The sequence below is a fragment of the Pan paniscus genome, chromosome X (genome assembly GCF_029289425.2).
Source record: "Pan paniscus chromosome X, NHGRI_mPanPan1-v2.0_pri, whole genome shotgun sequence".
Lineage (NCBI taxonomy): Eukaryota > Metazoa > Chordata > Mammalia > Primates > Hominidae > Pan > Pan paniscus.
In genome coordinates this window covers 155,976,770-156,004,015 of record NC_073272.2, presented here as the reverse complement: position 1 = coordinate 156,004,015, position 27,246 = coordinate 155,976,770, and the positions used below count along the sequence as shown (strand labels likewise).

General features: G+C 52.4%; 1 protein-coding gene and 1 long non-coding RNA gene across 3 annotated transcripts; both read right to left on the bottom strand.

Moving 5' to 3' along the window:
* Positions 1–2,435: 2,435 nt before the first annotated feature.
* On the bottom strand, positions 2,436–6,691 carry LOC129395201 (uncharacterized). Its single transcript, XR_008622706.1, has 2 exons — positions 4,182–6,691; positions 2,436–3,983 (listed from the first exon to the last, which is right to left on the bottom strand). It is a non-coding gene; the product is annotated as an uncharacterized LOC129395201 (long non-coding RNA).
* A 6,460-nt stretch (positions 6,692–13,151) lies between these two features.
* IL9R (interleukin 9 receptor) lies at positions 13,152–26,519 on the bottom strand. Of its 2 annotated transcripts, XM_055106470.2 has the most exons (9): positions 26,476–26,519; positions 22,466–22,566; positions 20,939–21,076; positions 20,398–20,509; positions 20,103–20,274; positions 19,393–19,509; positions 18,479–18,680; positions 17,817–17,922; positions 13,152–14,192 (listed from the first exon to the last, which is right to left on the bottom strand). In XM_055106470.2, the coding sequence occupies exons 1-9, from the start codon at positions 26,517–26,519 to the stop codon at positions 14,156–14,158; spliced, it is 1,029 nt and encodes a 342-aa protein (XP_054962445.1). In that variant the 3' UTR covers positions 13,152–14,155. The 2 variants fall into 2 exon arrangements, with proteins under 2 accessions (XP_054962445.1, XP_054962444.2); XM_055106469.2 differs by lacking the exon at positions 26,476–26,519 and adding an exon at positions 15,895–15,979 and having other exon boundaries at positions 13,584–14,192; positions 19,393–19,538; positions 20,103–20,281; positions 20,939–23,480.
* Between the last annotated feature and the right edge of the window lie 727 nt (positions 26,520–27,246).

Here is a 27,246-nt window from a genome sequence, read left to right as displayed (position 1 = left end):
AAACAAAACAAAACAAAACAAGACAAAACCAAAAACCTGCAGCCTGCACCACTCCTACTGGTAGGCTTGCTCTGATATCAGCACTTCAAGCAGGTGATAACACTATGAGGTTTATTTTTAATTGCTACGTGTGGTGGTTGTATTTCCTCAGAATAAAAATGCACTTCCTTCCTCTCTTTGAAGTGAGATGTGGACCTGTGATTTGATCTGGCCAAGAAAGTGTGACCGAAAATGACCTGGACACTTCCAATGGGAGCTTTAAAAGCCAGTGCACAATTTATCACTGATCCTTGTTCTGCTTCAGTCATCGTAGAAGCCCAGGTCAGGATGGAACTCCCACCAGCCTGGATTGCTGATTAAGGATGCTCCATGTTAGAGCAAAAATATAAGTTGTTTTAAACCACAGAAATTTGGAGGTGGTTTCTTATTGCAACATAACTAGTCTCTATTGACTGATACTCCACGGTGTAAGATTACTCATGGGATTTTTCTAGCTCAGAGTTTCTCAATTTTGGTAGGATTGACATTTGGGGTTAGTTATTGCTTTCTTGTGGGGACCATCCTGTGCATTGCAGGATGTTAAGTGGCATCCCTAGCCTTTACCCACTAGACACCAGCAGCACCCCATCCCAAGTTGTGACCATCAAAAATCCCTCAACAGTATGATTCCACTTATTTGAGGTACCTAGAGTAGTCAAAATCATGGAGACAGAAAGTCAAATGATGGTTGTCAGGGGCTGGGAGAAGAGGGAAATGGCGAGTTAGTGTTTAATGGGTACACAGTTACAGTTTTGCAAAATGAAAAGAGTTCTATGGATGGATGGTGGTGATGGTTGCACATCAGTGTGAAGGTGCTTAGTGCCACTGAACTATACACATGAAAATGGTTCAAATGGCTAATTTTATGTTATGTGCTTTGCCACAATTTTTGAAAATGGAAAAAAAAATGTCTCCAGACATTGCCAATGTCCCCTGGAAAGCAAAATCGCCCCTGGTTGAGAACTAGTGTTCTAGCGGTAGTGCAACACATTCAATTGTAAAATATGTGTAAAAACGTGGGCTTAGGGCTCAGCCCTGCTTTTTGCCATTGAGGGTTAGAATCTCATCTCTTCTAAAATATTTTTTATCCACTCAGATTTTAGGCCAGGATCAACAGGACAATTGAACGGTTTGATCTAGAAAAAGCCCCTGTCTATGGACCCAAAACTGGTGTGATATGAATACACTCTGTAAAAACTCTTACACTGTTTTAAGCTTTACATCTGATAAACAGAGCACAGTAGAGACTCCACTTGGGATAATTTTTCCTGAAACCTACTTGGTTTTCATGCTGTTTCTGCAGTTAAGGTGCCTCGTCTTAAAATGTGTTGAAGCAAAAGAATGGGAAGAGCCAAGGGACACATAAGGGAGTTTCCAAATGACAGAACTGCAAACCTGCAGGGCAGTCCTCTGCTGAGGAAGAGGTAGCTTACACTCTGAATGCATCTTGAGGAGTATTCTCCATACCTGAGGAATAAATTAAGGCTAACAAGGGGGCCTAAATGGTGATTGGCTCTGCTCTTGACCAATTGAATTCCATGGTCGGACTGAGGCAGCAGAGGGCTTCTTACACCCACCTCCACCACCATCACCCTGCCTAAGTCATCTCAGAGAATCCTCTTTCTATCTCAGTATTGGGCCTACATTCTTATGCTTCAGCCCTTTTCCATAATGACCCCTCCAGATTGCCACACTCTAGAACCACTACAGAGGGTGGCGTTACTGCTGTATGGACACTTCATCTCAAAGTGAGGGGCCAGCTCACATGATTTGCAGGGTTCCTTTCTCTGGCCTTCTAAAACATTCTCCAGGTTGAGGCTGAAACTGCTCCCCCAAAGCCCCATAATAGGCATGAACAGATTATCCTCCTCTTCTTGGTTCTCATGGCTAGAATCCTTAACCAATCCTCTCCCCACAAAGTAGGGTTGATTTCACAAGCTGTTATTTCAGCTGCTCGTTCTGCCATCTGCTCTTGAGTTGCTTGGTGAACACCTCCAGCGTGCTTGGAGCCGCACTGTCACACTTCGCCCCAATCAGCTTCTGGCCCCCCACACTCAAACACATCTGCATTGGCACACCCCTCCCACGCCCCAGTTCTGCCCACAGTGGATCCATCCATCTGCGCTCCAGGCCCCAGCCCCTTGGGAGCTTGCGCTATCAATTACTTGCACTTAGTTCAGAACCTTTAGCCACTCCATGTCCATGGTTATTTCATTTATTCAATGTAGTAACATGTTTAAACCTCTCCCGTCCTGGAAAAAAAAAAAGTCCTACATTTAACCCTATCTCCCTCTTTAACTTAAAGTCATCTGTAATTTTCCTTGCCATTTATTTACTCCATGTCCCAGGCTGAACAGTATCCACACACCCCCAAAAATTCATGTTCTCCCTAGGAATCTTAGAATGTGACTTTATTTGGAAATAGGGTTGTTGCAGATGTAATTAGTTAGGAGTGGACCCTTAATCCACTATGACTGGTGTCGGTGTCCTTAGAAGAAGAATAGAGGGAATGCAGAGGCACACACAGAGAGGAGGCCATGTGATGATGGGGGCGGAAACTGGGGTGATGCATCTACAAGCCAAGGAATGTCAGGGCTTGCAGGAAACCCCAGAAGCGAATGGAAAGGCATGGAGCAGATTCTTCCTAGCATCTTCAGAGAGAGCATGGTGCTGCCAACACCTCGTTTTGAACTTCTAGCTTCCAAAATTGTGAGAGAAAAAATTTCTGTTGTTTTAACAAGACACCCAGTTTCTGGTATTTTGTGACAGCAGACCTAGAAACTGAATATACCCTTTAAACCACCACCGTTTTCCTTTTGGTTCCAAGATTCTTTCGTGTATGACCTGCGAGAGCCAAATCCAGTCTTTATTTGGCCTCTCTGGAGCACGTGCAACTCATTTATTCCTTATTGATGCTTCTCCCCCACATCCTTCTCGGCCTCCTTCATTGCTTCCTAATCTCACAGCCAGCTACCGCATACTGGAGTCCCTGGGTTCATCACCACCTTTTCCCACTCTGTTCCTGCTCCACTGCAATCTCATCCAAATACCAGCTCTCCTCCCACCCCCATGCTGATGATTCCCCAAGCCCTCTGGCCTAAGCCTCTCTCCTGAGATCTACTTTGAGTTCCCCACTGCCTCCTGGACATTTCCACCTAGAACTTGTACAAGCACTTCAAAAACTACATGGCTAAAATGGAAGTCATGGTCTAGAAGCCTCCTTCCCAAATAAACCTGCTTTTCCTCCTGTAACCTGCATGTCAATGAGAGGCTTCATGTTCACACAGGGGCATAAGCCAGACACCTGGCATCTTCTTGGGCTTCTCCTCTGCACCCTTGGCCGTGGTCACTGAAGCCAAAGGACTCTGCCCATAAGGGTTTGGGGAATGTATCCTCTGCATCCCTGCTGCAGCTGCTTCAGCTCAGCCTCTTACCACCTCTTGTGGCTAGCGGAGACCTCCACTACACCAGACTTTCATGCTGCTCTGGGAGCACTTTCTTATACCACCTTGTTTTAAGCCATTCCCCTGCTTTGAATGCTTCAGGGTTTCCTGGTCACCTGCAGGATGCTGTCCTTAGCATTCTTCCACTTGGAATAACAACGCCTCGTAGCATCTGGCTTTCAGGAGTTTAGAGTGGAGGGGCTCTGCATTCAACTCCAGGACCTACCACATACTTGGTGCGTGGCCCTGGGCAACATACTTACTCTCTCTGTGCCTCAGATTCCTCACCTGAAAATGGGGATAATAATAGTACCTACCTCATAGGGTTGTTGTAAAGATTAAATGAGCGAATATGTTCAGAGTACCCGGAACTGTGTCCAGCATGTCGTAAGTGGGCACTAAATATTAACTGCTGTTGCTGTTAAGTATTACCTTTCCCCACTCATTTCTGCACAGCTTCCCATGTGCGTTGTTTTCCAGCCGATCAGAACACTCTTCCATCTTAGAAGAAAAAAAAAAAGCCCTACCTGTGTTCCCCTGGCTCTTGGCCTTGACACACACTGTCTGGAATACCTTTCCCACCACCTCTCACCCCATGCTCCCTGTGAACATACTTCGACTCATCTTTTCTAACCTAAGTGCCCTCCCCTGCAGTCAAGCATGCTCTTCACTGAGCCTTCGTAAGGCCCTTGTGCTCACCTCTATTGCAGCACAGATCACACTGCATGATAAAGGACCATCTCCTGTCTCTCTGTCCATCTTTCAGAGTTTGCTGTATTGATCTTAGTGATGTCAGCACGTGGCACTCAGCTAGACAAAGAAAGCAGGCTCAATAAAGGCTGGTAGAATTAAGTAAAGAATTGTATAAAGGCATTAAATAGAGATGGGGTACAAATATGTCCCAGGCTGCCTGGGATAGTCCTGGTTTAGGCCATGGTCCTGATATAATTACTAACAACACCCTCTTTCACTGTCAAAAATATCTCCTTTGGACAATACATTATAAGGTCACTCTAGGTATTAGAGCTGTGATTCTCACCCTATCAGGCCCAATTTTCTCTTTGCTTAACAGCTATTTTAGAATACCCTATGCACTATCTTTAAATGGGATTGATAGGCAATAGAAACTGCCAATAACAGAATTTCAAAAAAACCAATGTAATACCCTAAATAGAATGCTAAATGGAAAATGAAGGCGATTTTTTAAAAAGTAGCTTAAACTAAAATTGTGTGTGCAGTATTTTGATGTGTAAATGCTTAGGTCTTACACTTCTGGCCAAGATGGAGTAACAGAGACCAAAATTACTTTCTGACCTAAAACAACAAAAATACTGGACAAAATATATGAAACTATGGCCCTCAAGCAACAAAGGGAATCAATCACTGGAATCAAGCATCAAAGGGCAGTGATCCTCAAGAAATGAGAAACAAATGAGGCTAGCCCCACAATTGACCTCCCAAACACCTTAGAAAACTTTCCAGGCCACAGCACAGGAAGAAAGAATGCAGATGGAGCTCAGAGATCTTCCTGAGTTGAGAAGACAGAACTGTGAGTCTGGGAAGGCCAATGTGGCTAGAATTCATAGGGCAGAATATTGAGGAGGAGAGGGCTGTACAGAGACAGAGCTCTGGAAATCTGAAGATAATACTTACCCTCCTTGACTGTTTAACAGAGTAGTGATCAGAGTATGCAGGTATGAAAATCGCCTGAGAGGCTGGACCCGGTGGCTCGCACCTGCAATCCCAGCACTTTGGGAGGCTGAGGTGGGTGGATCACAAGGTCAGGAGATAGAGACCATCCTGGCAAACATGGTGAAACCCCATCTCTACTAAAGATACAAAAATTAGCTGGGTGTGGTGACACACGCCTCTAGTCCCAGCTACTCAGGAGGCTGAGGCAGGAGAATCTCTTGAACCTGGGAGGCAGTGGTTGCAGTCACCCGAGATCCAGCAAAGCATGGGCAACAGAGCAAGACTCAGTCTCAAAAAAAAAAAAAGAAAGAAAGAAAAAAGAAAACTGCCTGAGAATGGAAAAAGAATCATCCACAAAGAGAGCCAGCCCCTCTTCCCCCACTGGCTCTTAGGACCCCCATCGCAGTGGGGGAGGCACCCCCCGCGAGGCCGGGACTGAGAGGCTGCGCCTCTTCCCCCCCTGTGTCCTGGGACCCCCATCGCAGAGGGGGGAGGCACCCCCCGCGAGGCGCGGTCTCAGAGCCAGCCCCTCTTCCCCCACTGGCTCTTAGGACCCCCATCGCAGCGGGGGGAGGCACTCCCCGCGAGGCCGGGACTGAGAGGCTGCCCCTCTTCCCCCCCTGTGTCTTGGGACCCCCATCGCAGGGGGAGGAGGCACCCCCCACGAGGCGGGGTCTCGGAGCCAGCCCCTCTTCCCCCCCTGGCTTATGACCCCCATCGAGGATTCTAAGATCCTTAGGACCGACCTGGAGGGCTGTGGGTATTAGGTGTCCAAGAAGAAAACTCAGATCTGCCGACGACCGCAGGTAGCTTACTTGGGATTTACTATTCGACAGGTGTCCGAAAGCAGCCCGGGATCCCAAAGAAAGCAGGTCATTTGCAATCTTCCGGAGCCTAAGGGCAGAAGGCTGGTGAGAGAATTCCTAGGAGCTGTGGGGTTTTGTAGACTGCGGAGCCCAAACTTTGCAGTATTAGCCACGCCTTTGTATGACGTCACAAAGGGGGCGGGGACCGGGAACATTTGGAATGGGGATTCCAACAACAGCAAGTCTTTCATGACTTAAAGGAAAAACTTCTGAAAGCCCCAGCCCAGGGGCTAGCGGATCTCACAAAGCCTTTTCCATTGTATGCGTCAGAGAAAAGATGGCAGCTGGACTTTAAACCCAAACTGTGGGGCCCTGGCTGAGGCCGGTGGCCTACCTCTCTAAACAACTAGACAGGGTTTCGAAAGGATGCCCCCCCTGTTTGAGGACCTTCGCAGCAACTGCCCTGCTAGAACCAGATGCAAATAAGCTTACTCTTGGGCAAAACCAGAACAGAAAGGCCCCCCATGCTGTGGTGACTGAGAGCCAGCTCCTCTTCCCCCCCTGGCTCTTAGGACCCCCATCCCTGGAGGGGAGGCACCCCCGTGAGGTGGGGACTGCGAGCCAGCCCCTCTTCCCTTCCTGGCTCTTGGAACCCCCATCGCAGGGGTGGTGAGGCACCCCCCGCGAGGCGGGGACTCAGCCAGCCCCTCTTCCCCCGCTGGCTGTTGGGACCCCCATCGCAGGGGGGGAGGCATCCCCCACAAGGCGTGGACTGAGAGCCAGCCCCTCTTCCCCCCTGTCTCTTGGGACCCCCATCGCAGTGGGGGGAGGCACCTCCCGCGAGGCGGGGACTGAGAGACAGCCCGTCTTCCCCCCCTCGGCTCTTAGGACCCCCATCGCAGGGGGAGGAGGCACCCCCCTGCGAGGCGGGGACTGAGAGGCAGCCCCTCTTCCCCCCCCCCCCGGCTCTTAGGACCCCCATCGCAGTTGGGGGAGGCACCCCCCGCGAGACAGGGACTGAGAGCCAGCTCCTTTCCCCCCCTGGCTCTTAGGACCCCCATCACAGGGGGAGGAGGCACCCCCCGCGAGGCGGGGACTGAGAGGCAGCCCCTCTTCCTCCGTGGCTCTTGGGACCCCCATCGCAGAGGGGGGAGGCATCCCTCGCGAGTCGGGGAATAAGAGTCAGGCCCTCTTTCCCCACTAGCTCTTAGGACCCCCATCGCCGGGTCCCCCCTTGATGCGGGGTGTAAGAGCCAGCCCCTCTTCCCCCCCTGGCTTTTAGGACCCCCATCGCAAGGGGGTGAGACACCCCCCGCGATGCGGGGAGTAATTGCCAGCCCCTCTTCCCTCCCTGGTTTTTAGGATCCGCGGTGGACTCGCAGCCTGTTTACGGTATTCGGAGTGATATCATCTCCCCCTCTGGAAATGATAAACTATTTCACAGATGGGGGTACACCCTCGGTGTGCAGAGGGTGTACAGCCGTCTGTTTTGGGAGTAATATCATCGTCCTCCTCCCTGAATATGAAGAACAGTATCATAGCTGTGTTTCTACTGCAGGTGTGATTGGGCGTCACATCCTCCTCTCCCACGTGGAAATTAGAACCGATATCAGTGGGGGCGTGCACACCTTCTGTGATATTTAAAGTGACATCATCCTCTTCCCTCCAGGATCATGAGAACAATATCCCTGGGGGGGTGTGCACTTTCTGCGATATTGGGAGTAATATCTCCCCCTCCGCCTTGGAATATTATTAAGGACCATCTCACACGGGGGTGTACACTTCCTGCCATATTGGGAGTAATATCGACCTCTCGGCCTCTGAATATTAGGAACAATATCATAGGGTGGGTGTACACCTCCTGCTCTGTTATGGGGAGTAATATCTATCTATTACGGGGAGTAATATCATCCTCTCCCTTTCAGGATGTTAATAACAATATCACAGGGTGGGTGATCACAGCCTGCGATACTGGAATTATCATCATCCTCTCCCCCTCGGGATACCAGGAACAATATCACAGAAGAGGTGTACAGTCCCTGCGATTTTGGAAGTAATATCCTACGCTTCTTCCGTGAATATTAGGAGCAATATCACCGGGTGGCTGTACATTCATTGCTATGTTGGGAGTCATGTCATACTCTACTCCCTGGATATTAGGATCAGTGTCACAGGGTGAGTGTACACCTACTGAGATATTAAAACTAATATCATGCTCTCCATCCCTGGATATTAGGAACAATATCACGGGTAGGTGTACACCCCCTGCGGTATTAGGAGAAATAATACGATTAATTATTAAGCATCAATCTTAATATTATTGTTAAACATCAGTCTTAATAATTATCAATGGTAATATTAATTAATAGTATAACGTTATTAATCATTAATGATTATTTTAATTGTACGATTATGCATGATTAAAATTATCTGTATTAATGTCATTTTTCAATAATATTAGTTATTAATCCCTGGGCGTGAGGACTGTGAGGACGGAGTTTTCTCTCCTCAGGACCCACCCAGGAGGGGCCACGGCTTCGAGACACCTGGGGACACCTGGGGCTGCATCCGCGATGAGGACATCTCTGGGACACCTGGGGCTGCATCTCCGGGACACCTGGGGCTGACCCTGGTACCGGGAAAGGAGGAGGAACACGGAGACGCCCTCGTGAGGTCGGGGACCAGCAGGCACCACAGTCTAAGGCCAATGAAACAGGCGCCCCTGGATTAGTGCTCGGTGTTTGTTTTGTTTTCTTTTGAGAAGGAGTTTCGCTCTTGCTCCCCAGGCTGGAGTGCGATGTTGCAATCTCGGCGCACTGCAACCTCTGCCTCCCAGGTTCAAGCGATTCTCCTGCCTCAGCCTCCCGAGTAGCTGGGATTACAGTCATGCGCCATCACGCCCGGCTAATTTTGTAGTTTTAGTAGAGACAGGGTTTCTCCATGTTGATCAGGCTGGTCTCGAACTCCTGATCTCAGGTGATCCGCCCACCTCGGCCTCCCAAAGTGCTGGAATTACAGGCGTGAGCCACTACGCCCGGCCAGTGCTTTGTGTTTTAAGGCTCTTTTGTTAACGCAGTGGAAACAACACAGGAAATGGAAAAGCAGGCACATTATCATTCTCAGGCCACTGCATTTAGCCTGGGCGACAGAGCGAGACCTTGTCTCAAAAAACAAAAACAAATGAAAACAAAAACAAACCATTTTGTGTGTCTAATGGAAGTGACCTCGTCAACAACAGTCTTTTGTTGAGAAAGTCTGTTTAATTGGCAGTGTATTTGTAATGTTACATAAAATGACGTCTGCTTTATAAGCATTCTCATTCCTATATTAGATGAAATGTATTAACTATATCAAGCTTTGATATTATACCATAAAATTACTTGAAGAAAGTCACTACTCTTTTTTTTCCTTTACCTTGACCATTTTAAATAAAATCATATTTCATTAAGGTTAGTTAATACTGAGCTGTAAATATGTATGGTCCTGGGGTCTTTTCTTTCTTTTTTCCTTTTTTTTTTTTTTTTTTTTGAAACGGAGTCTCGCTCTGTCTCCCAGGTTGGAGTGCAGTGGCGCAATCTCGGCTCACCGCAACCTCCACCTCCTGGGTTTGAGCAATTCTCTGCCTCAGCCTCCTAAGTAGCTGGGATTATAGGCACTTACCACCATGCCTGGCTAATTTTTTTTTTTTTTTTTTTGTATTTTTAGTAGAGATGGGGTTTCACCATCTTGGCCAGGCTGGTATTGAACTCCTGACCTTGTGGTCCACCCACCTCGGCCTCCCAAAGTGCTGGGATTACAGACATGCGCCACTGCTCCTGGCCTCTTTTCTTTTTTTGACATGGAGTCTCACTTTGTTGCCCAGGCTGGAGTGCAGTGGCGTGATCTCGGCTCACTGCAACCTCTGCCTCCCGGATTCAAGTGATTCTCCTACTTCAGCCTCCCGAGTAGCTGGGATTACAGGCCTGAACAACCATGCCCAGCTAATTATTTTTGTATTTTTCATAGAGATGATAGGGTTTTGCCATGTTGCCCAGACTGGTCTCAAACTTCTGGGCTCAAGCAGTCTGCTTGCCTCAGCCTCTCAAAGTGCTGGGATTACAGGCATGAGCCACCACGCCTGGCCTGTCTCATTCCAATAAGGAATTATTAGCTTTTTCTGAGCACCACTGTGTGCAGGTGTCTTGCTCAGGTGAACTCACAGCAGTCTGCTAGGTATGGCTAGCGCCCTGTGCAGAGGGGAGGGCCAGGCTTAGGTGACTGAGTGACTCACCTACAAATTACACAGCCTCCAGTGGCTTCACACTCAGGTTCCAGCCCAGAACCAGCTCTCCAGGGCCCACTCAGGGAAAGTTTATGAGTTGAATGAAGACGTGTCCAGGCCACACAGGAGAGGCATCCCAATTGTGGGTTCGTTTATGTGATCATGAGGTAGCCCAGGTCACACATGGAGCCTCATGAGCCACACAGCCCCTGTTATAAATACACTAGCCCGGGGCTCCCCAGAGCCCAGCTCCAGGAAGTGGATTCACACTAGTATTTTTATACTTGGTTAGAGCTGAGGATGCCTGTACCTCGCTTCCGTCCACACCCCTCCCACTCTCTGGATGCTAAAGATACATTCCGGGGCCTGCCTCGCCCCCACAGACCAGGATCCAGCTCTGCTGAGGCTCCCCACAAAACCCCAGAAGCTCTGCAGGCATGCAGGGTGGGAGGGCTGCCTATCTGAGCCAGAAGGGGCTTTTGCCTTTGGGGGCATCAGGCTGCAGGTACTTCTTTCTGCTCAGGTTGCAGGAAGCATGAGAGCACCCAGGAGAGTTGCTCCCTGTAGCTCAGGGCCCGGGGAGCTAACAGTCTCCATTTCATCCTGCCTTCAAAACTTCAGCGCTCCCAGCCCTAAAACACTCTTGATGCAGGAAAGGTGAGCCCAGAAATTGGGGTTTAGCACAGGAGGGATTTTGGCTTCACCCAGGAAAGAATTCAAGGGCGAGTCGGTGGTATTAGAGAGCAACTTTTATTTAAGCAGCTGTGCACAGTGGCAGCAGAGGTACTGCTCCTTATGGAGCAGGGATGCCCCATAGGCAGTGAGCCCAGAGTAGCAGCTCAGAGGCAGTTCTGCACACATATTTATACCCACTTGTAATTATATACAAATTAAGGAGGAGGTTATTTAGAAATTTCTAGAAAAGGGGTGGTAACTTTCAGGTCATTGCCATGGAAAGGGGCAGTAATTTCCAGCTGTTACCATGAGAACGGCAAACTCACTTGGCACCAGTGGGTGTGTCTTATGGAGGGGTGCTTTTGCCTGTTTCAGCTAGTCTGTAATCTGGTCCAGAGTTCAAGCCCTGCCTCAGGAGTCAGGTCCCACCTCCTATCTCAGTCTGGTCACAGCCCTAACTAGGCAGATGATCCCAATGTCAGCCCAAAACCCAGCAGTCAGGCCCTCCTGTGATCTGCCTGGGGCACCCAGGAAGGGGATGGGGCATGCTGGGATGGGCCATGATGTGTGGGGCCAGAAGTCAGGCCCTCTAGGTTGAAGTCCTAAGCCCAGTAGCTGTGAATGTGACCTTATATGGAAATAGTGTCTTTGCAGATGATCAAGTTAAGATTAAATCGTTAGGGCCAGCCTTAATTCACTATTATTGTGATTTTAAAAAGGGGAAATTTGGACACAGAAATGCACACAAGGAAAAATCCCTGTAAAGACTGGAACTTTGGCCAGGCACGGTGGCTCATGCCTGTAATCCCAACACTTTGGGAGGCAGAGACAGACGGATCACTTGATATCAGGAGTTTGGGACCAGCCTGGCCAACATAGGGAAACACCGTCTCTGCTAAAAATACAAAAACTAGCCAGGCGTGGTAGCAGGCGCCTGTAATCACAGCTACTCCAAAGGCTGAGGCAGAAGAATTGCTTGAACCTGGGAGGAGGAGGTTGCAGTGAGCCGAGATTGTGCCATTGCACTCCAGCCTGGGCGACAAGAGCAAAACTCCGTCTCAAAAACAAAACAAAAAAAAGATTACAGCTTTGGTGTCACAAGCCAAGAAACTAACAGAAGCTGAAGAGAGGCCTGAAACTAATCCTTCCCTAGTGCCTTCCGAGGGAGCATGGCCCTGCTGAGAGAGTATAAATGGGACTCGGCCCACCTCCACTAACGTGTTGTTCCATACATGCCCGCTGACCACCAGACCTTGCCGCACCACCCTCCAGGTGCCATACTCGCTGGCCAGACCTTGCCAACTGTCTGAAATAAACTAAGATAAGCAGCATCCCGCCATAAGTCTTACTGACGGGAGTTGACTGTATCACCTGCTTGTGCACAAGGCCAGGAGAATGACCCTGGTCTTATGATAATACTAAAGTCCTCACCCAGGGAGGGGCTTATCTGCCATTTTCTGATCATGCAACGTATGTGTTAGCATGCGTCTGAGCACCCTTGACTCCACCCCATACGTGCAATGACACTCATGTAGCTCATAAATTATGTATGTCACCCTCCTTAAGACACCACAATGCATTCCCCTTGGGGAGTCAGCCAAGAATTCTTCCTCCTGCACTGTCTCTCTTCTGCCCAAACTTTCGGGGCATAAGACTTAATAAAGTCTTGTCTGGGAAGCTTCCTTGGCCTCATATCAACTTCTGTTTCATGGGAGCCCAAGAACATGTGGTTGGGAACACTGCCAACATCTTTATTTCCAACTTCTGGACTTCAGAATTGTGAGACAACAAATCTCTGTGGTTCTAAGCTAACCATTTTGTGGCACTTTGTTACGACAGCCCTAGGAAACAAATGGAGGCACGTTCTGCTCCAACTGCCACTCTCTCCAGACCACAGCTCCTCCCCAAGCCCACGCCATGAGAGGCTGAGGACAGAAGCAGGACCCTTCACAGGCCACCATCACTGCTGGATGGTCACCCCCAGCCCTGACTGTCTGGAAGCTCCAGGCTCAGCTCTCAGTTTCCTGGAGCAAGTGGGAGGATGAGGACAAGGAGGAACGAGGGCACTGGCCTCCCAGGAATTGTCCCTGAGCCTCCATTCTGCTGTCCTGAAGCTGCCCCTGAACCTCCAACTTGCTGTCCCCAGAACTGTCATTGAGCCTCCACCGTGCTATCTCTAGAGCCCGGAAAGCCCAGGGCTGGACAAACCCCACCCCTCACTCCTCCTCTGGCCCCTTGTCCCAGCCATCAACACTTTGGAACAGCCATCAAGCCCCTTTTAATCTCTAGAAAGGTGCCTCAGTAAGGCACAGAGAGGTCACACCAGGTGGTCATGGTGCCTTACCTGTGTCCACTGGGCCCAGGCTGGCCCTTTAAGGGTATGAGGGCAGAACAGCTGAGAGACCACACCCCACTTCTCAGAGAGGTCAGGGATAAAGAAAAGGGACAACGGAAGGAAGAACTTGTGGCCAGGATGCTGAGGGTAGAGGTTCCTCCCCACAGGCACTGAGCAGAGGGGTTGAGGGGGGAGCCTCCAGCCTCCATCCAGACAGGACCTCTGACCGCTGCTAGGGGCCCCTTCTCAGGAGGTTCAGTCTCAGACAAGGGCTCCAGAAACTTCAGTCCATTTTCCCAAAATGGACATGATGCATCTGGCGAGTCAGGGACCTAGAATGTCCAGGACCGAGCCTTGCTGAGGACAGAAGGGAGCAACATGCCCTGGAGGTCCTCATGCAGCCCGGACCTCTGGCAGTGACCAGCCAGCACCCAGGCAACTCCTTGCTGGGTCTCCAGGCCCTGATGGTCACAAGAAAGGCCACAGGCCAGGGCTGGGATGGGCCCAGGGCTCTGTGTGTTTCCTGGGAGGGCTGAGAGGTGCCATCCCCCATAGCAGCCCAAGGCACAGTAGTTGTTGTTGTTGCTGTTGCTGCTGCTGCTGCTGCTGCTGCTGCTGCTGCTGCTGCTGCCCTCTGAGTCTGGGGGAGCCAGCCTAGTGGGGGACGTGGGGGCCCAGTCCTCCTGTGGCAGATAGGCAAGCGTCTGTACCCTCCACTCCGTACATCCTGCTGGCAGCACATCCTCTGAGCTCAGGTTCCCCGGGAGCCTGGTCCCAGGGCCCTCCTGTTCCTCCTCCAGGGCCACAGATTTCCAAGGATGCGCTGGGCCACAAGTGAGCAGTGCAGTGGCCTCCTGGACGCAGGGCTCCAAGGCTCCTCGTGGGGTGCCAGCACAGTCCTGGCTCAACAGCACACCGGCCCTGTGGGCCCCCATCCAAGTCTGGAACAGAGCACGGGAGGAGGGAAAGGCTCAGGCAGCATGTTTAGAACTCATCACGGGAGCAGCTGCCTCCTTTCTGGCAAGCCTACTCTCCCTCCTCCTCCAGAAAGCCCTCCTGAGGTCCATACCCAGAGGCCAAGCATCACCTGTGTCTTGAACATTCTGTTTTTCCTCCATGTGCCAGCCCAACCTCAACATGGGACCCGGAGTCCCTTCAGGCCCCTCACCACTCCGCCAGCACAGGGTCTGGTGCTCACAGCAGTTTGAACCAAGGTACAGATGGTGATATCTGCCCAGGACAGAGCCAACTCCTGACAGCATGTGCCTCAGAGCCTTTCAGCGGCTACAGAGACTGGGCACTCCCACCACACACACACACACACACACACACACACACACACACACACACACACGAGTCGCTGTCAGGACTGGTGACTTTCAAAGCGCTGGGCTACGGCCAGCAGACCTGGATCCTTCTGTGCGGCCACAGGAGACCCCCGCCTCCAAAAGGAAGCTGTTCCCTTGGTGGGACCAGGAGCCTCCATCCCATGCACCACACACACAGCACCCTCCGTCACTGCACTGCTCCCTGGAGACCAACCTATGGCACCAGATCCTCACCCACGGGTCTAAATAACCCGTGGCAGGTGTCCTAGTTCTCTAGGGAACAGCTGGTGCCCGCAACAGGATGACAGTCCAGGGTACAGTCACAATCTGACCTGCTCAGCCTTGTCATCAGCTGCCCAGGCTCTTGACAGTCACATCTACCACCTTGGGGAAAGAGGGAGACTCTGCCAAGAGCCAGATGCCCGGTTCATGGTTCAAATTATATTTTTGGACAAAAATCTTGAAAACTAGGCTCCTCATTGAGAGAGAAAAGGATTTTTCTGCATAGTAAGCTGGAGCCGCAGTGTGAAGGGGACATCCTTGCTGCACAGGGCCCAGGGATGCCCTAGGGCACAGGGAGGGAAGATTCTGGAGAAGAGTGGTCAGCTTGGCCCAGACCCCAGGGAGGGGCCCTCACTGCCTCTTGTCCTTTGCCCAAAGTGAGGAGTCTGAGGGGAAAAACCAGAGACCACTCACTGCAGCTCTCCCTCTCCCGCTCCTCCCACCCAGGGGGCATGAACCGACAGCTCAGCAGGGAGGGGAGGGGCTGATGCAACCCCCAAGTTGCTCACTGGTGCCTGGGCTGTAGGAGCCCAACATGGGCGGAAGAGGGGGAAGTGAAGAGCCCACTCCTCAGCTGTGGTGCCATCATGTGATCCGGGGAGACCAGGGGACCAGGCAGAGCAGGAGCCCAGAGGCAATGAGAGCCCCAAAGGCAGCGCACACACCACAGACCCTTCCCCACGGCCACAGGACAGACACCTTCGCAGAAGGAGGAGGTGAGACACATGGTGGGTGCAGACAGCTGCAAACCAGAGGGGACAGAGATAAGTCATGAGAAATTTACATTTTTTCAATCAACAATGGAACTAGAGACCTGAGAACAAAAAGAAATCAGTAATGGAGAATAAAGCTAGTTTTTCCCCACTTGAGACACAGCGTATAAATTGAAATTCACTGAATATACAAAAAAGGCTCCAAGCACTGACAAGCCTCCCATACTGGCCACCAACTCTCATGAAAGCCAACATCTTGGGCAGGCCAGAGCTCTGGGCAACCCCTGCCCCCCATGTCCTGCCGTGGTCTCTGCACACACCTGGAAGTTCCCATTGTGCACACTGTAGAGGGGCTGGAAGAACACCGCTGGAGAGGGCACGTTCTGGTAGAAGATTCTCTTCACCCTGAGGCCAAGAGAGGCCAGTCAGAGGCCTATGGCGACCCAGGTGGCCTGAAGTCACTGCAGAGGCTGAGCTTCCTTCCATCAGCAGGAGGTCCGCCCACCTCGTCCCTGCCACTGCCTCTCTCCCATCTCATCACATCCCAACCCACTCTCAGGGCAGGACCCAACTGGGCCTCCTTGCCTAACGGCTGCATAGAACTGACTTATACTGAGGCGCGCGTCCTTTACAGCATGAGCTGCGATGGCGGGTTCAGAACGGGGAGTTGTCAGCTAGATCCTCAGCCCGCAGAGGGAGCCGCACCTCCAGGAACTCTGTCTTTGCCATCAGCAAAAGGTCTGTGGCTCCCACCCCACCCAGTGTCTCCCTGAGCACCAGACTTGCTGCCAAGGATCCACTGACCCTCCCACAAGGATGTCACCTGGGGCTCCAACCCAACAGGTCCAAATAGACTTCACCAACCTCCCCGCAAGGCTGTCCCCCATTTCCCCACCTCAGGGGTCACCACTCATATCTCATCCACCCACATGTCCCTTCTATTTCCCCTCATGAGACCCTGCAATTCCCTCCACCTTGCTCTATCTCCACTTCTTTCACTGGCTCACGCCAAATCGTCTCCCTGTGGGCACCCCACTGGCCCCCAGCAGGTCCCCCATGTCCCCTTGTCCCAGCAATCTATTCCTCAAAACATAAACTAGGTTGTGTCACACAGTTTTACACTTTCCTTTGCTCCAAGGAGAAGCCAAGCACCCTCCCACTTAGCCCCACCCAACACCCCTCTCCCCACACCCTCTTCCTCACATCTGCGGCCTGACATGGCCCCTGCACCCTGTCTTGTAACCTGATGTGTGGTGCATGAGGCGTGACGGTTTATTTAAGGAGGGCCCTTGTCCATCTTGTTCTGAGAACAGGGTCCTGAGCACACCAGATGCCCCAACTGACCTTTCATATAACGTGTGAACAAATGAACAAACCAAGCTCCTCCAGAGGCAGAAGACTAGGACCTCAGGCTCTTGATCTTGGTGACTCTGGGTCTGGTCGGGACCAAGCTGCCCTTATCTTCAGCCTCTGCCTCAGATCCCCCTTCCCTGCTCTCCCCTGGCAACTTGACAACTCTCTACTGGCCCAGAGTGGAGACTGGAAAAGCCCACCCCATCCAGGACCAGGCAGTGGAGAGGGGAGGGGAGGAACCAGACAAGGGTGGCCCTTGACGCCCACCCACCACACACTCACACCTGCACACAGTCACACATCTGCACACATACACTCACCCACCACACACTCACACCTGCACACAGTCACACATCTGCACACATACACTCACCCACCGCACACAGACACACATCTGCACACATACACTAACAGGTACACTCTTACCCACTCACACATGCACACAGTCACACATCTGCACACATACACTCACCCACCACACACACCTGCACACAGTCACACATCTGCACACATACACTCACCCACCACACACTCACACATGCACACAGTCACACATCTGCACACATACACTCACCCACCACACACACCTGCACACAGTCACACATCTGCACACATACACTCACCCACCACACACTCACACATGCACACAGTCACACATCTGCACACATACACTCACCCACCACACACACCTGCACACAGTCACACATCTGCACACACTCACCCACCACACACTCACACCTGCACACAGTCACACATGCACACAGTCACACATGCACACACCCACACCTGCACACAGTCACACATCTGCACACATACACTAACATGTACACTCTTACCCGCTCACACATGTACACACACACACACACACACACACACATCAGCTACCTACCTGGGCGACAGCTTGAACAGGACGTAGGTCAGGCCAGTCAGCAGGAGAAAGATGGACACAGCAACAAGGGTGTTGTCTGGCCGCCCCCAGGGTGGGATCAGAGGGCCTGTGGACAGGAAAGGCCCAGGGCTGTGAGCAGCCTCAGTGCCAGGAGGCTCCCCACAAACCTACCTGGCAAGGGTGCGCCCTTTAGTGCCCTGGGCCAAAGTGGAAGGTTTGTGATGGGCCTTGGAGGTTTGTGTCACCTGCTGAAGGACCTTGTGTGAGCCATGCTCCTGGGCCTCACTCTTCCCATCTGCCACACGGTGGGTCATAAGTTCCGTGGGCGGTCTCAGCACTGCATTGCACAAGGGTCAGTCCAGCCCTCAAGGACACTGAGGTCATGTCCAGCCTCCAGGCAGGAGCACCAGCCCTGGTGTGCAGCCCTGCCACCCTTACTCCTAACAGGAGCCACTGACTACGGGTTCCCAGGAAACCCCAGAATTGGCAGGTGTTTGTGTCCTCCCTATAGACCTCAGACCTTCAGAGGAAGGGGATCAACTGAGGCATGGCTGCCTCGGGGAGGGGCTTACAGGAGGGTGAAAGGGTGCAGGGCTGAGGTGAACAGGGGAGAAGACGCCCAGCCCAGACTCTGGAAGTGCAGCAGCCACAGCAGTGCCCACCTTGTCTCTGGGGAGCCTGGAAGCACACAGGCTGGCTCCACTCACTCCACTGGCCTGTATAACGCTCCTCCTCTACCACATCATCCTCCAGTGTGGCCATCTGGACACGCAGCCTGGCCTCATGGATAAAGCCAGGGTCCAGCTCAAAGGCTTCAAGTATAAGCCAGGTCACCCCGACAATGTGATCCCTGTGCTGGGCCTGCTGTGGGGACAGTTGGCAGGTGCTGAAGGTGGGGCTGGGTCCCTCAGCCCTCGAGAATACACACATGCATTATATGCTCATATAACACACTCTTGAACACACTTGTGTTAACACACAGACACACTCACCACATTCACGTGCACACACACACACAGAAGGCACACTCACACTCACAGACACAGCTGCGTTTGCCCACAAATACACATATGCACACACAGGCAAACATGTCTACAGGCACACTTTCACACTCATCACACTTGCATGCACACTCATAAACAAAAGTGTGTGCACAGAAGCAACTCACCACACTCACATACACACTCATACACATAGGCATGCCCATGTGCACACTCACACAAACGCAAGGCACAGGCACACTCATATGTACACTTACATATAAACACACAAACATGGGCACACAAACATATGAGTGTGCACACTTACATATGTGCACACATAAACACATACATGCACACTCACCACACTTATGTGCACACACTCACAGAGACACAGGCGCACTCACCCTACTCCCATACACACACATAAAGCATACACATCTGCATGCCAGCATGTGTGTGTGCACACACACCCCGCTCTAGTTCCTCCCTTCTCATCACTACAAGTTGACATCTCCCTATGTAGAGTGGGGAGTCTACCCTGGACTGCTGTTCCCAGGAGAGAGGACCCCAGGGAAAGCCAGCCAAAGTGTTACCTCCCAGGCCTCTTCCTGCTTCTTGAAGGCCAGCTCATAGCTGAGAAGTGTGGTCATTGGCTCCAAGGCAGGACTGATGCTCCAGGTCAGGATGCAGTGGCCAGAACTGATGTTGCTCTGCAAGTCAGAGGGCGGGTCCAGCTTAACTGGAACAGAGTGAATCCATGTGAGGCTGAAGCCCCATGGATCTGGGTGTGTCAGTCAGAACACACAAGACTGGGGTCTGAAAGACTCCCAAGGGGAATGGTCAAGGCCCTCTCAGACCAGGCACCTCACTGGGAGACTGGTCCAGAAAAGCCCCAGGCGGGACAGGACAGCAATGACTTCCTCTGGCCTCTGCAGCTAGACTAGGTGGTTTCTAAATCTTGCTTTCCCTTTCCTTCACAGTCTGCTGCTGGAAGCTTTTCCCAGCATCTTATTGGAGTCCTTCCTGGTATGACTGAAGTGCATTTCACATGACTCAAGTGCCAGCCCCTGCCCCAACTAGCAGCCGTGCATGTTTATTTCCTGCCAAAACCCTGCCCCTGCAGTAACCATATGGGCCCTCCCCTCCCAGGGGCCAAGCCTGCCCCCAGCCCTGGATCTCACTCGGCTGGGACTGAGAACACTCACTGGGCCACTCACAGGCTGCAAGGCCCTGCTCCAAACCCCCAAGCAGCCAGGATGTTCTTGCCAAGCGGCCCCGCCCCAGACCTATAGCCGCTGCTCACCGTGTCTCCGGGGCAGGTACTCCGGGTCCACCAGGCTGACCTGCTCCCTCCCAGACATGCAGTGGTGGAAAGTGATGGTGAAATTGTCAGATGGCATGAGCACTGCCTCAGGTGGCAGCACGACGGTGCACTCACTGCCCCGCAAGATGCACTTATGTGTGTCGCCAGGAGCCTGGTTGCTGGAAAGGGCATGTGTCAGCACCACGGGGCTGCTACACTGTCCTGGCATAGCTGCTTCAATCCTGGGGACCTCACCCTCATCCCTGTCCAGGTGGGCATGGCCCTCCACGCTCACCTGGTGAAGAGGAGCCAGGGGCTGGAGCCCTGTCCCAGCTCTGGGGCAGACCAGTGGCAATCGATCCTGAGAATGTTGTTGGTGAGGCAGGTGAAGGTTCTAGACCTTGGCCCTGGAGACAGTGACCGTCAGGAGCCCACGGTAAGTACTTCAGGCCAGAGCTGAGCTCGGGGGTTGGGGAGGATCTGACAGCTGACACCCTAGCAGGGCAGTCACCAGTAAATGATCCCAGAATCTGTCCAGGGAAGCACTGGGAGGCCTGGGAAGTGATGGGCTCTGACCCGTGGTACACGGGCAAGTCAGATCTGGAGAGGCGTCAAGAGAGTGAAGGAAGGCAGACTACGGTCGGTCCAGGGAATGAAGGTAGGGAGGTAAAAGTAGGGAGACTAGAGACTGAGGTCCAGGCTGACCCCTAGAGGACATATCCCAGCACAGTTTGGGCCAAACCTTTCCCTAGAGGCTCGACATCGGACAACCCAGTCCCCCAAACATGCCCTAGTTCTCCACCCACCTCATACAGACATTAGTGCCCAGCCCTCACCTTGTCCTTCCCCTGTGACAGAGACTCCCAAGCAGACACAGGTGCAGATGCAGGTGCAGGCCAGGAGCCAGGTGCCCATGTCTCGCCTCAGGGCCTCACTCTCCAAGGTCCAGCCTGCAAGGGACTGGGCTGAGGGCCCTGTGCAAATCATCCCTCTCTGGAGGGGTGCTCCCCATGAATTGCTCCCCAGCAGAGTGCTCCATGGGTCCCCACCTGCACTCACACAGTGTCCTGTGTCCTAACACTCACACACTGTCCAGCGTCCTGGACCACTGTCCAGGCTTTACTGATAAGGAACTGAGCTCAGAAAGGCCATTTGACTCAGCCAAAGACTCATGGCTGCAGGGTGTAAGGAACACCCTCAAACTTAGATCCTGGCCTCTGACTCAGCTAGGTCTCCACATCTGCCGAGAAGACTCCTCTCTGGGACAGTCATCCTCTGCCAGCCCATCCCCCATTCCCGAGCCCAGGCCCCATCCTGCAGGGGAGTCAGGGTTGGGGGAACTGGTCACTACCAACAACCACCATAGGTACATTTTCTACTTTAATTCTCACAACAGCTCTGTAAGGGAGAAGCACTGTCCCCGTTCACAGGCAAGGAACTGAGTCCCAAGGAGGGGAAATGACTTGCCCAGGGTCACACAGACAAATTCTAAGCAAATTTTTTTTTTTTTGAGACAGTCTCCCTCTGTTGCCAAGGCTGGAGTGCAGTAGTGCAATCTTGGCTCACTGCAACCTCCGCCTCCTGGGTTCAAGTGATTATCCTGCCTCAGCCTCCCGAGTAGCTGGGATTACAGGCATCTCCCGCCATGCCCAGCTAATTTTTTTTTTTTTTTGTATTTTTAGTAGAGACGGGGTTTCACCATGTTGGCCAGGCTAGTCTTGACCTCCTGACCTCAAGGGATCCGCCTGCCTAGGCCTCCCAAAGTGTCGGGATTACAGGCATGAGCCACCAGACCCAGCCTCTATGCATTCTCTCTCCCTTTTGTCCTCTTAAATAAAGACCCATCCAAGTGTTCTGCCCCAGAAAGGTGGACGAGGGTGGCAGCAGGGTATCCGTGCAACAGATGGCACTTTCTGAACTCTGTTGCACCCCTGTTCCAAGGCACCTGCAAAGAAGAGCAACACCAGAAGGGCAAAGCCCCCCGATGCTGCAGCGTGAGGCCTGAGCCCCAGGATCCCTAGGGGAGCCAGAGGTTGGCTAGAGATGAGGGGCTGGGTGTCAGGAAGTGCTTGGGTGTGGGAAGGCCGCTGACGCCCTGTCACCCCATTTGCAACTCCAGATGGTACACCGATAGCCCCTAGGCAGGAAGCAGGGCCACCCTGGTTATACAAGACTGATTACTGATAAGGAGGAGGAAAAAACCAGACACGCACACAGACTACAGCATGCATGCCCTTAAGGAACCCGCACACCCCCAATGGGCAGCAGGCACTAGTCTAACCCCACTCTGCCCCACTCCCGGCAGCGTATCCAGGTACCCATAGGACAGTCCCCTGTTAAGACTGATGATCAGGAAGCCTCACCCTTTCCTAGAATGGAGTGTGCAGCCTGGAACCACCAGCCGCAGCATGAAACACCGTGGCAAGTTCTCTGCAGCAGTGTCTGTCCGTTCTTGCAGCAGTTACTGGAAAGGTGGGAATGGGCAAGGCAGTCAGCCTGCTCTTGGGATATGTGAGGGCAGGGTTGGAGTCACCACCAGGACCTGGGGAAGCACAGGCACAACAGCCACAGCTGAGAGCTGACGCAGGCCCCAGAATGGACAACTGCTGCCCCAGCAGTAGAGAAACACCCACATCTATGTAGAATCAGGCCAGGCCAGCCACAGGCTAACCCAGGAGTAGATGGCTTGAGAGCAGGGAGTGGGATGGCTCCAAGCTCAGCAGGCCTCGTTTCTAGACAGGGAAGGGGGATGGTAGGGCAGGATCCACATGTGACACCTGAGAGCTACAAAGTAGGACCGGAGAGTTGGGTACAGCGACAAGGGGGTATGGCCATCTGAGGGGAAGTTCTCTGCTTTTCCTCTGCACTGAAAAGTTACATCTGTACCTGGTAAGCTGAGCAGGGCAGGGTCACCACCCTCCTACAGATGAAGAAACTGAGGCTCAGAGACCTGGGACCTGCCCAATACCTGGCTCCTGACACCTCTCTTCTTGGCCCATTCTCACCAGCTTCCACATAAGCCTGTGAACTTCCCGAGGGCAGTGCCTGCGAGGCACCACTCAGCACATGCCCCAGCAGAAGGCACCACAGTGCTTTATAAATGGGGTGGAGCTGCAGGCAGAGCTGCCTTCCCCCATCCTTGACCACAGGGCCAGGCAGTCAGGGCAGGTGCATACACCCCTACTCGCAGGCTCCCTGCTCCTGAATGTCACCAGGGAGGCCTCACCACAGCTCAGACAACACCTGGTAACAGGCTGGTTGTGAGAGCAGGAGGGGAAACCAGTGTCTGCCACCTGGGACAGAGCTGCCCCGACACCCCCAGTCCCGCTGGGGAGCCTGGCTGACATCACTGCCCAGCACAGTCTATCCCGCCTTGGGTCTGTGGACATAGCCTTCAGCCCATGATCACTTTGGTCTGTTCTCAGAGCCCCACCCGTTCCATGACCTCAGTGTCAAAGTCTGGCCCAGATGCCTACTAGGCCTCATAGCCTGCCTGCCCTGCTTCCCTGGGCCACTGTGAAGCTGTGGGCTGCCCTGCAGCTGGAGCCCTGCCTCAGATCACAGGCTCTGCCACACCCACAGGAGGGTCTTTAGACAGCCTCAGCCCTTCACCTTTCCTGGCCCTCATGCCCTGAACACTCACCTAATACAGAGCAGGCCACCATCATGGAGGCAGTCCAGGCAGCCCTGAGCATCTCTGTGCCTCGAAGCACACTCTCCAAGTTGCCCTCACACCAGCTACTGCATCCACTTACTGCTACACAGAGACTATTATGCATATATATATGTGTGTGTGTATATATATATACACACACACATATATATGTGTATATATATGTGTGTATATATATATACACATGTATATATGTGTATATATGTATATATATATACACATGTATATGTGTATATATATACACATATATATGTGTATATATATATATACACACACATATATATATATATATATATTTTTTTTAGACGGCGTCTCGCTCTGTCGCTCAGGCTGGAACACAGTGGCGTGATCTCGGCTCACTGCAACCTCTGCCTCCCGAGTTCAAGTGATCCTCCTGCTTCAGCCTCCCAAGTAGCTGGGATTACAAGCATTTACAAGCATGAGTCACCATGCCTGGCTAATTTTTGTATTTTTAGTAGAGACAGGGTTTCACCATGTTTGTCAGGCTGGTCTCGTACTCCTGGCCTCAAGTGATTCACCTGCTTCGGCCTCCCAAAGTGCTGGGATGCCAGGCATGAGCCAACACGCCTGGCCATATTTTGTCTTTTTTAATGGGGGCAGGGAAGGTCCGGTTCTTCTGGACCATTCAGGAAGCTGGCAGCCATACAGGTGGATAGGATGGAAGTTACTATTGAAGTGGACACCTGTCCAGCAAGGTCTTCTGTCTGCTGGGGGAAGAGGAAGAAATGCAGACCTTGGTACCCCAGAAGCAGCTGGAGCCTGGGGACACGGAGGCTGTGCCAGAAAATGGCGCTGGAAATGGGAGCAGGGGCCAGCTCCCTCTCTGGACCACATGAGGACTTCCTTCAGCACAGTGGGAATCCCCAATGCTGTTGGGCACAGAGTATGTGAGGTGCTGACAGGGGTGGGGATGGGCAGGAGGCAGGAGGGATGGGGTCTGAAAGGCCAGCTGGAGGCAAGTACAGAGACAACAGACACCTCATAGAGAAGGTGCAGGGAAGGCAGGGTGGGAGAGAGATGGCACCAAGAAGCATTTCCCACACACTTTCAGAGAAGAGGATGAGGGGCAGTGCTGCATCCGTGAGGTAAATGTCTGTGGGAACGCTGGGCCACAGCTCAGGAAGAAGTCAGGGCTGGACTTGGCACTGCAGAGGTGTTGGGTGGACAAGGGCACATACCCAGGGCAGAGGGGAGCAGGCAAGGGTGGGTGGGAGAAGTACAGAGAGGCGTGGAGGAGACCCCTGCTGCTCTGCTTCCCACTGTCCCCTCTGCCATCTTCCCTCCCCATCACAGGCCTGGTCCTTCATGAGGCCTTTCCCCAGTCCCCTAGTAGGCCTCCTTAGCTGGACGGAACCCCTGAGCCTGAGCACAGGCAACTCTCCTTCTGCACAGCCCTGAACTGACAGGGCCCAAGGGTTGAGCAGTGGCCATGGGCCAGGGCTGGAGTAAGGATATTGGCACAGTTCCCTGGGAGTCTGGAGGTGAGACGGGAAAATGATGTCCGTGCTCTTCCTGCTGTCTTGGTGAAGAGGTACCCACGTCGCCTGCTCTGCCCAAAACACCCCTCCCACAGCCTTGCTGCCCCACTGCAGTTGAAGGTCATCACTGTGCGTTGTCCCTACATGAGGCTCCTTGAGGCAAGACCCTGTTTGATCATGTTGCATCCCCTGCACCCAACTCAACTGTTTGATAAATGTTTTCCAACCCCCGCCCCACCTGCAGAGGCTGCCCTTGCTTCTGGACGGTGTTCATGTTGTGGGTACCCAGGAGCGGGGCTCTGGGATGCTACTTGAAGACACGCTGAGAGGATACCCACTCTTGATACTGTCTCAAACTCTGTCTCAAAAAAAAATTAATAATAATTAAAACGCCTGCCCTGCCTGTCAGCTGTAGCGTGACAGCTCTGGGAAGAGGGTGAGCCCAGAACAGCATAAATCACAGGAAGAGAAAATGGGGGCAGGGAGGGGAGAGGAGGATCCAAGCAGGGCCCACATCCTCCAGCTCATCACAAGAACAGACTATCCAGACCCCAGGAAACTGAGAGGGTGATGTTCTTTCCAAAACAAACCCTCTCCTCCCCTTCCTCTGCTTGGCTGGGTTGACCCTCCCTCTGGAATCCCACCCTCACCTGCTGCCCCACACACAGCTCCAGTGGGGCATACCCATCCTCCTGGCTCCTCTTCTGCCCTAAAACACCCAAATGCCTCGGGGTTGGTAGAAGCTTTCCCAGCCCTGGGCCTAGACCTCAGCTCCACCCCATGGCCATCACAACTGAGGCCCAAGTATGCCCATTCTCACCCCACAAAGGCACCCCCACAAAGGTCAGTTCAATCACTGAGGAAGCAGAGTTCCTTCCATAATTAGAAATTCTGCCTGACAAACTCAGTGCCCTTCCCTCCATCCAGTTGGAGCGTGGCCACACTGGCCACAGCAGAACCCATGACCCCTACAGGACTGGAAATTAGTTTGTAATCCTTGAGGTCAGGGCTGCAAATTTTGCCATCTCTAAGAGATACCCAAGGCCAGGACACCAGAGGAGGTAAAGCTAGGGTGGCGCTCTCAAACGCCACGCTTCCACAGTGGCTCCCTGGGCCCCTAGTTGGAGGGCCACATGTCCCTCTCTGCCTTCTGAATTTCATGCTGACTTGAGAGGTTGGGAAGCCCAAAGCACAGACTCACCTTCCCAGATGCATCTGCCCAGTCCCATCACAAGTCTGAGGCATCCCCAACCTGGAGGTGATTTGTCACCCAACTATCTCTGGGTGCACAGCAAAGACCCTCAGCCTGATTCAGGAGATAACTGCAGCAGTTGGTGACATGAGCCTTGCACGACAGGTTCACACAGGCCGCCCACATCTGAAACCACAAGCGCATTACAGAGCTGCTCTCCCGAGCAGAGCTGAGAAGTGTCTGTCACCACTAATCTTCTAAGTCAGGGAACTGTGAGACATGACAACCTTACAGTCCCCATGACATTGAGAACTGCCAGACATGGACTTCAGTGATTTGTCTACTGACTGGCAAGTGAGTGTCCACTGTGTTCTTCCCAAGAAACACCACTGAGATGCATTAAACTGACCCCAGGAGGCAAGAACCTGTGCAGGTGCAGAGCAGTGCCCTTGTCCCCTTCTACACTTTGCCAAAACCAGAGGTGCAGGTTCTCCTTCCACCAGCTAAAGCAACCTGTGAGCATCAGGGGTGGGGAGAGTATTAAATATAAAATTAATGCAGACTCAGTTGAAGAAAAACAATACAGAAGAAAAATTATTTAACAGGGTCCCCTTTCACCTCCCCCAAGAAGTAGCCACTGTGAGTAGTTAGGCACAAGTCCATGCAGACACTTTTGCTTTTTGGGGATTTTGTTTGTTTGTTTGTTTTCTTTTCTTTTTTGAGATGGAGTCTTGCTCTGTCGCCAGGCTGGAGTGCAGTGGCGCGATCTCGGCTCACTGC

Excerpts from the sequence above, each read along its gene's own strand:
- IL9R (XM_055106469.2), bottom strand. The coding sequence starts at position 21,089 with ATGATTTGCACAGGGCCCTCAGCCCAGTCCCTTGCAGGCTGGACCTTG. Across the intron at positions 20,510-20,938 it reads TGTCACAGGGGAAGGACAAG|GGCCAAGGTCTAGAACCTTC; the intron begins GTGAGGGCTGGG and ends CACTGTCTCCAG. Across the intron at positions 19,539-20,102 it reads GTACCTGCCCCGGAGACACG|TTAAGCTGGACCCGCCCTCT; the intron begins GTGAGCAGCGGC and ends ACTCTGTTCCAG.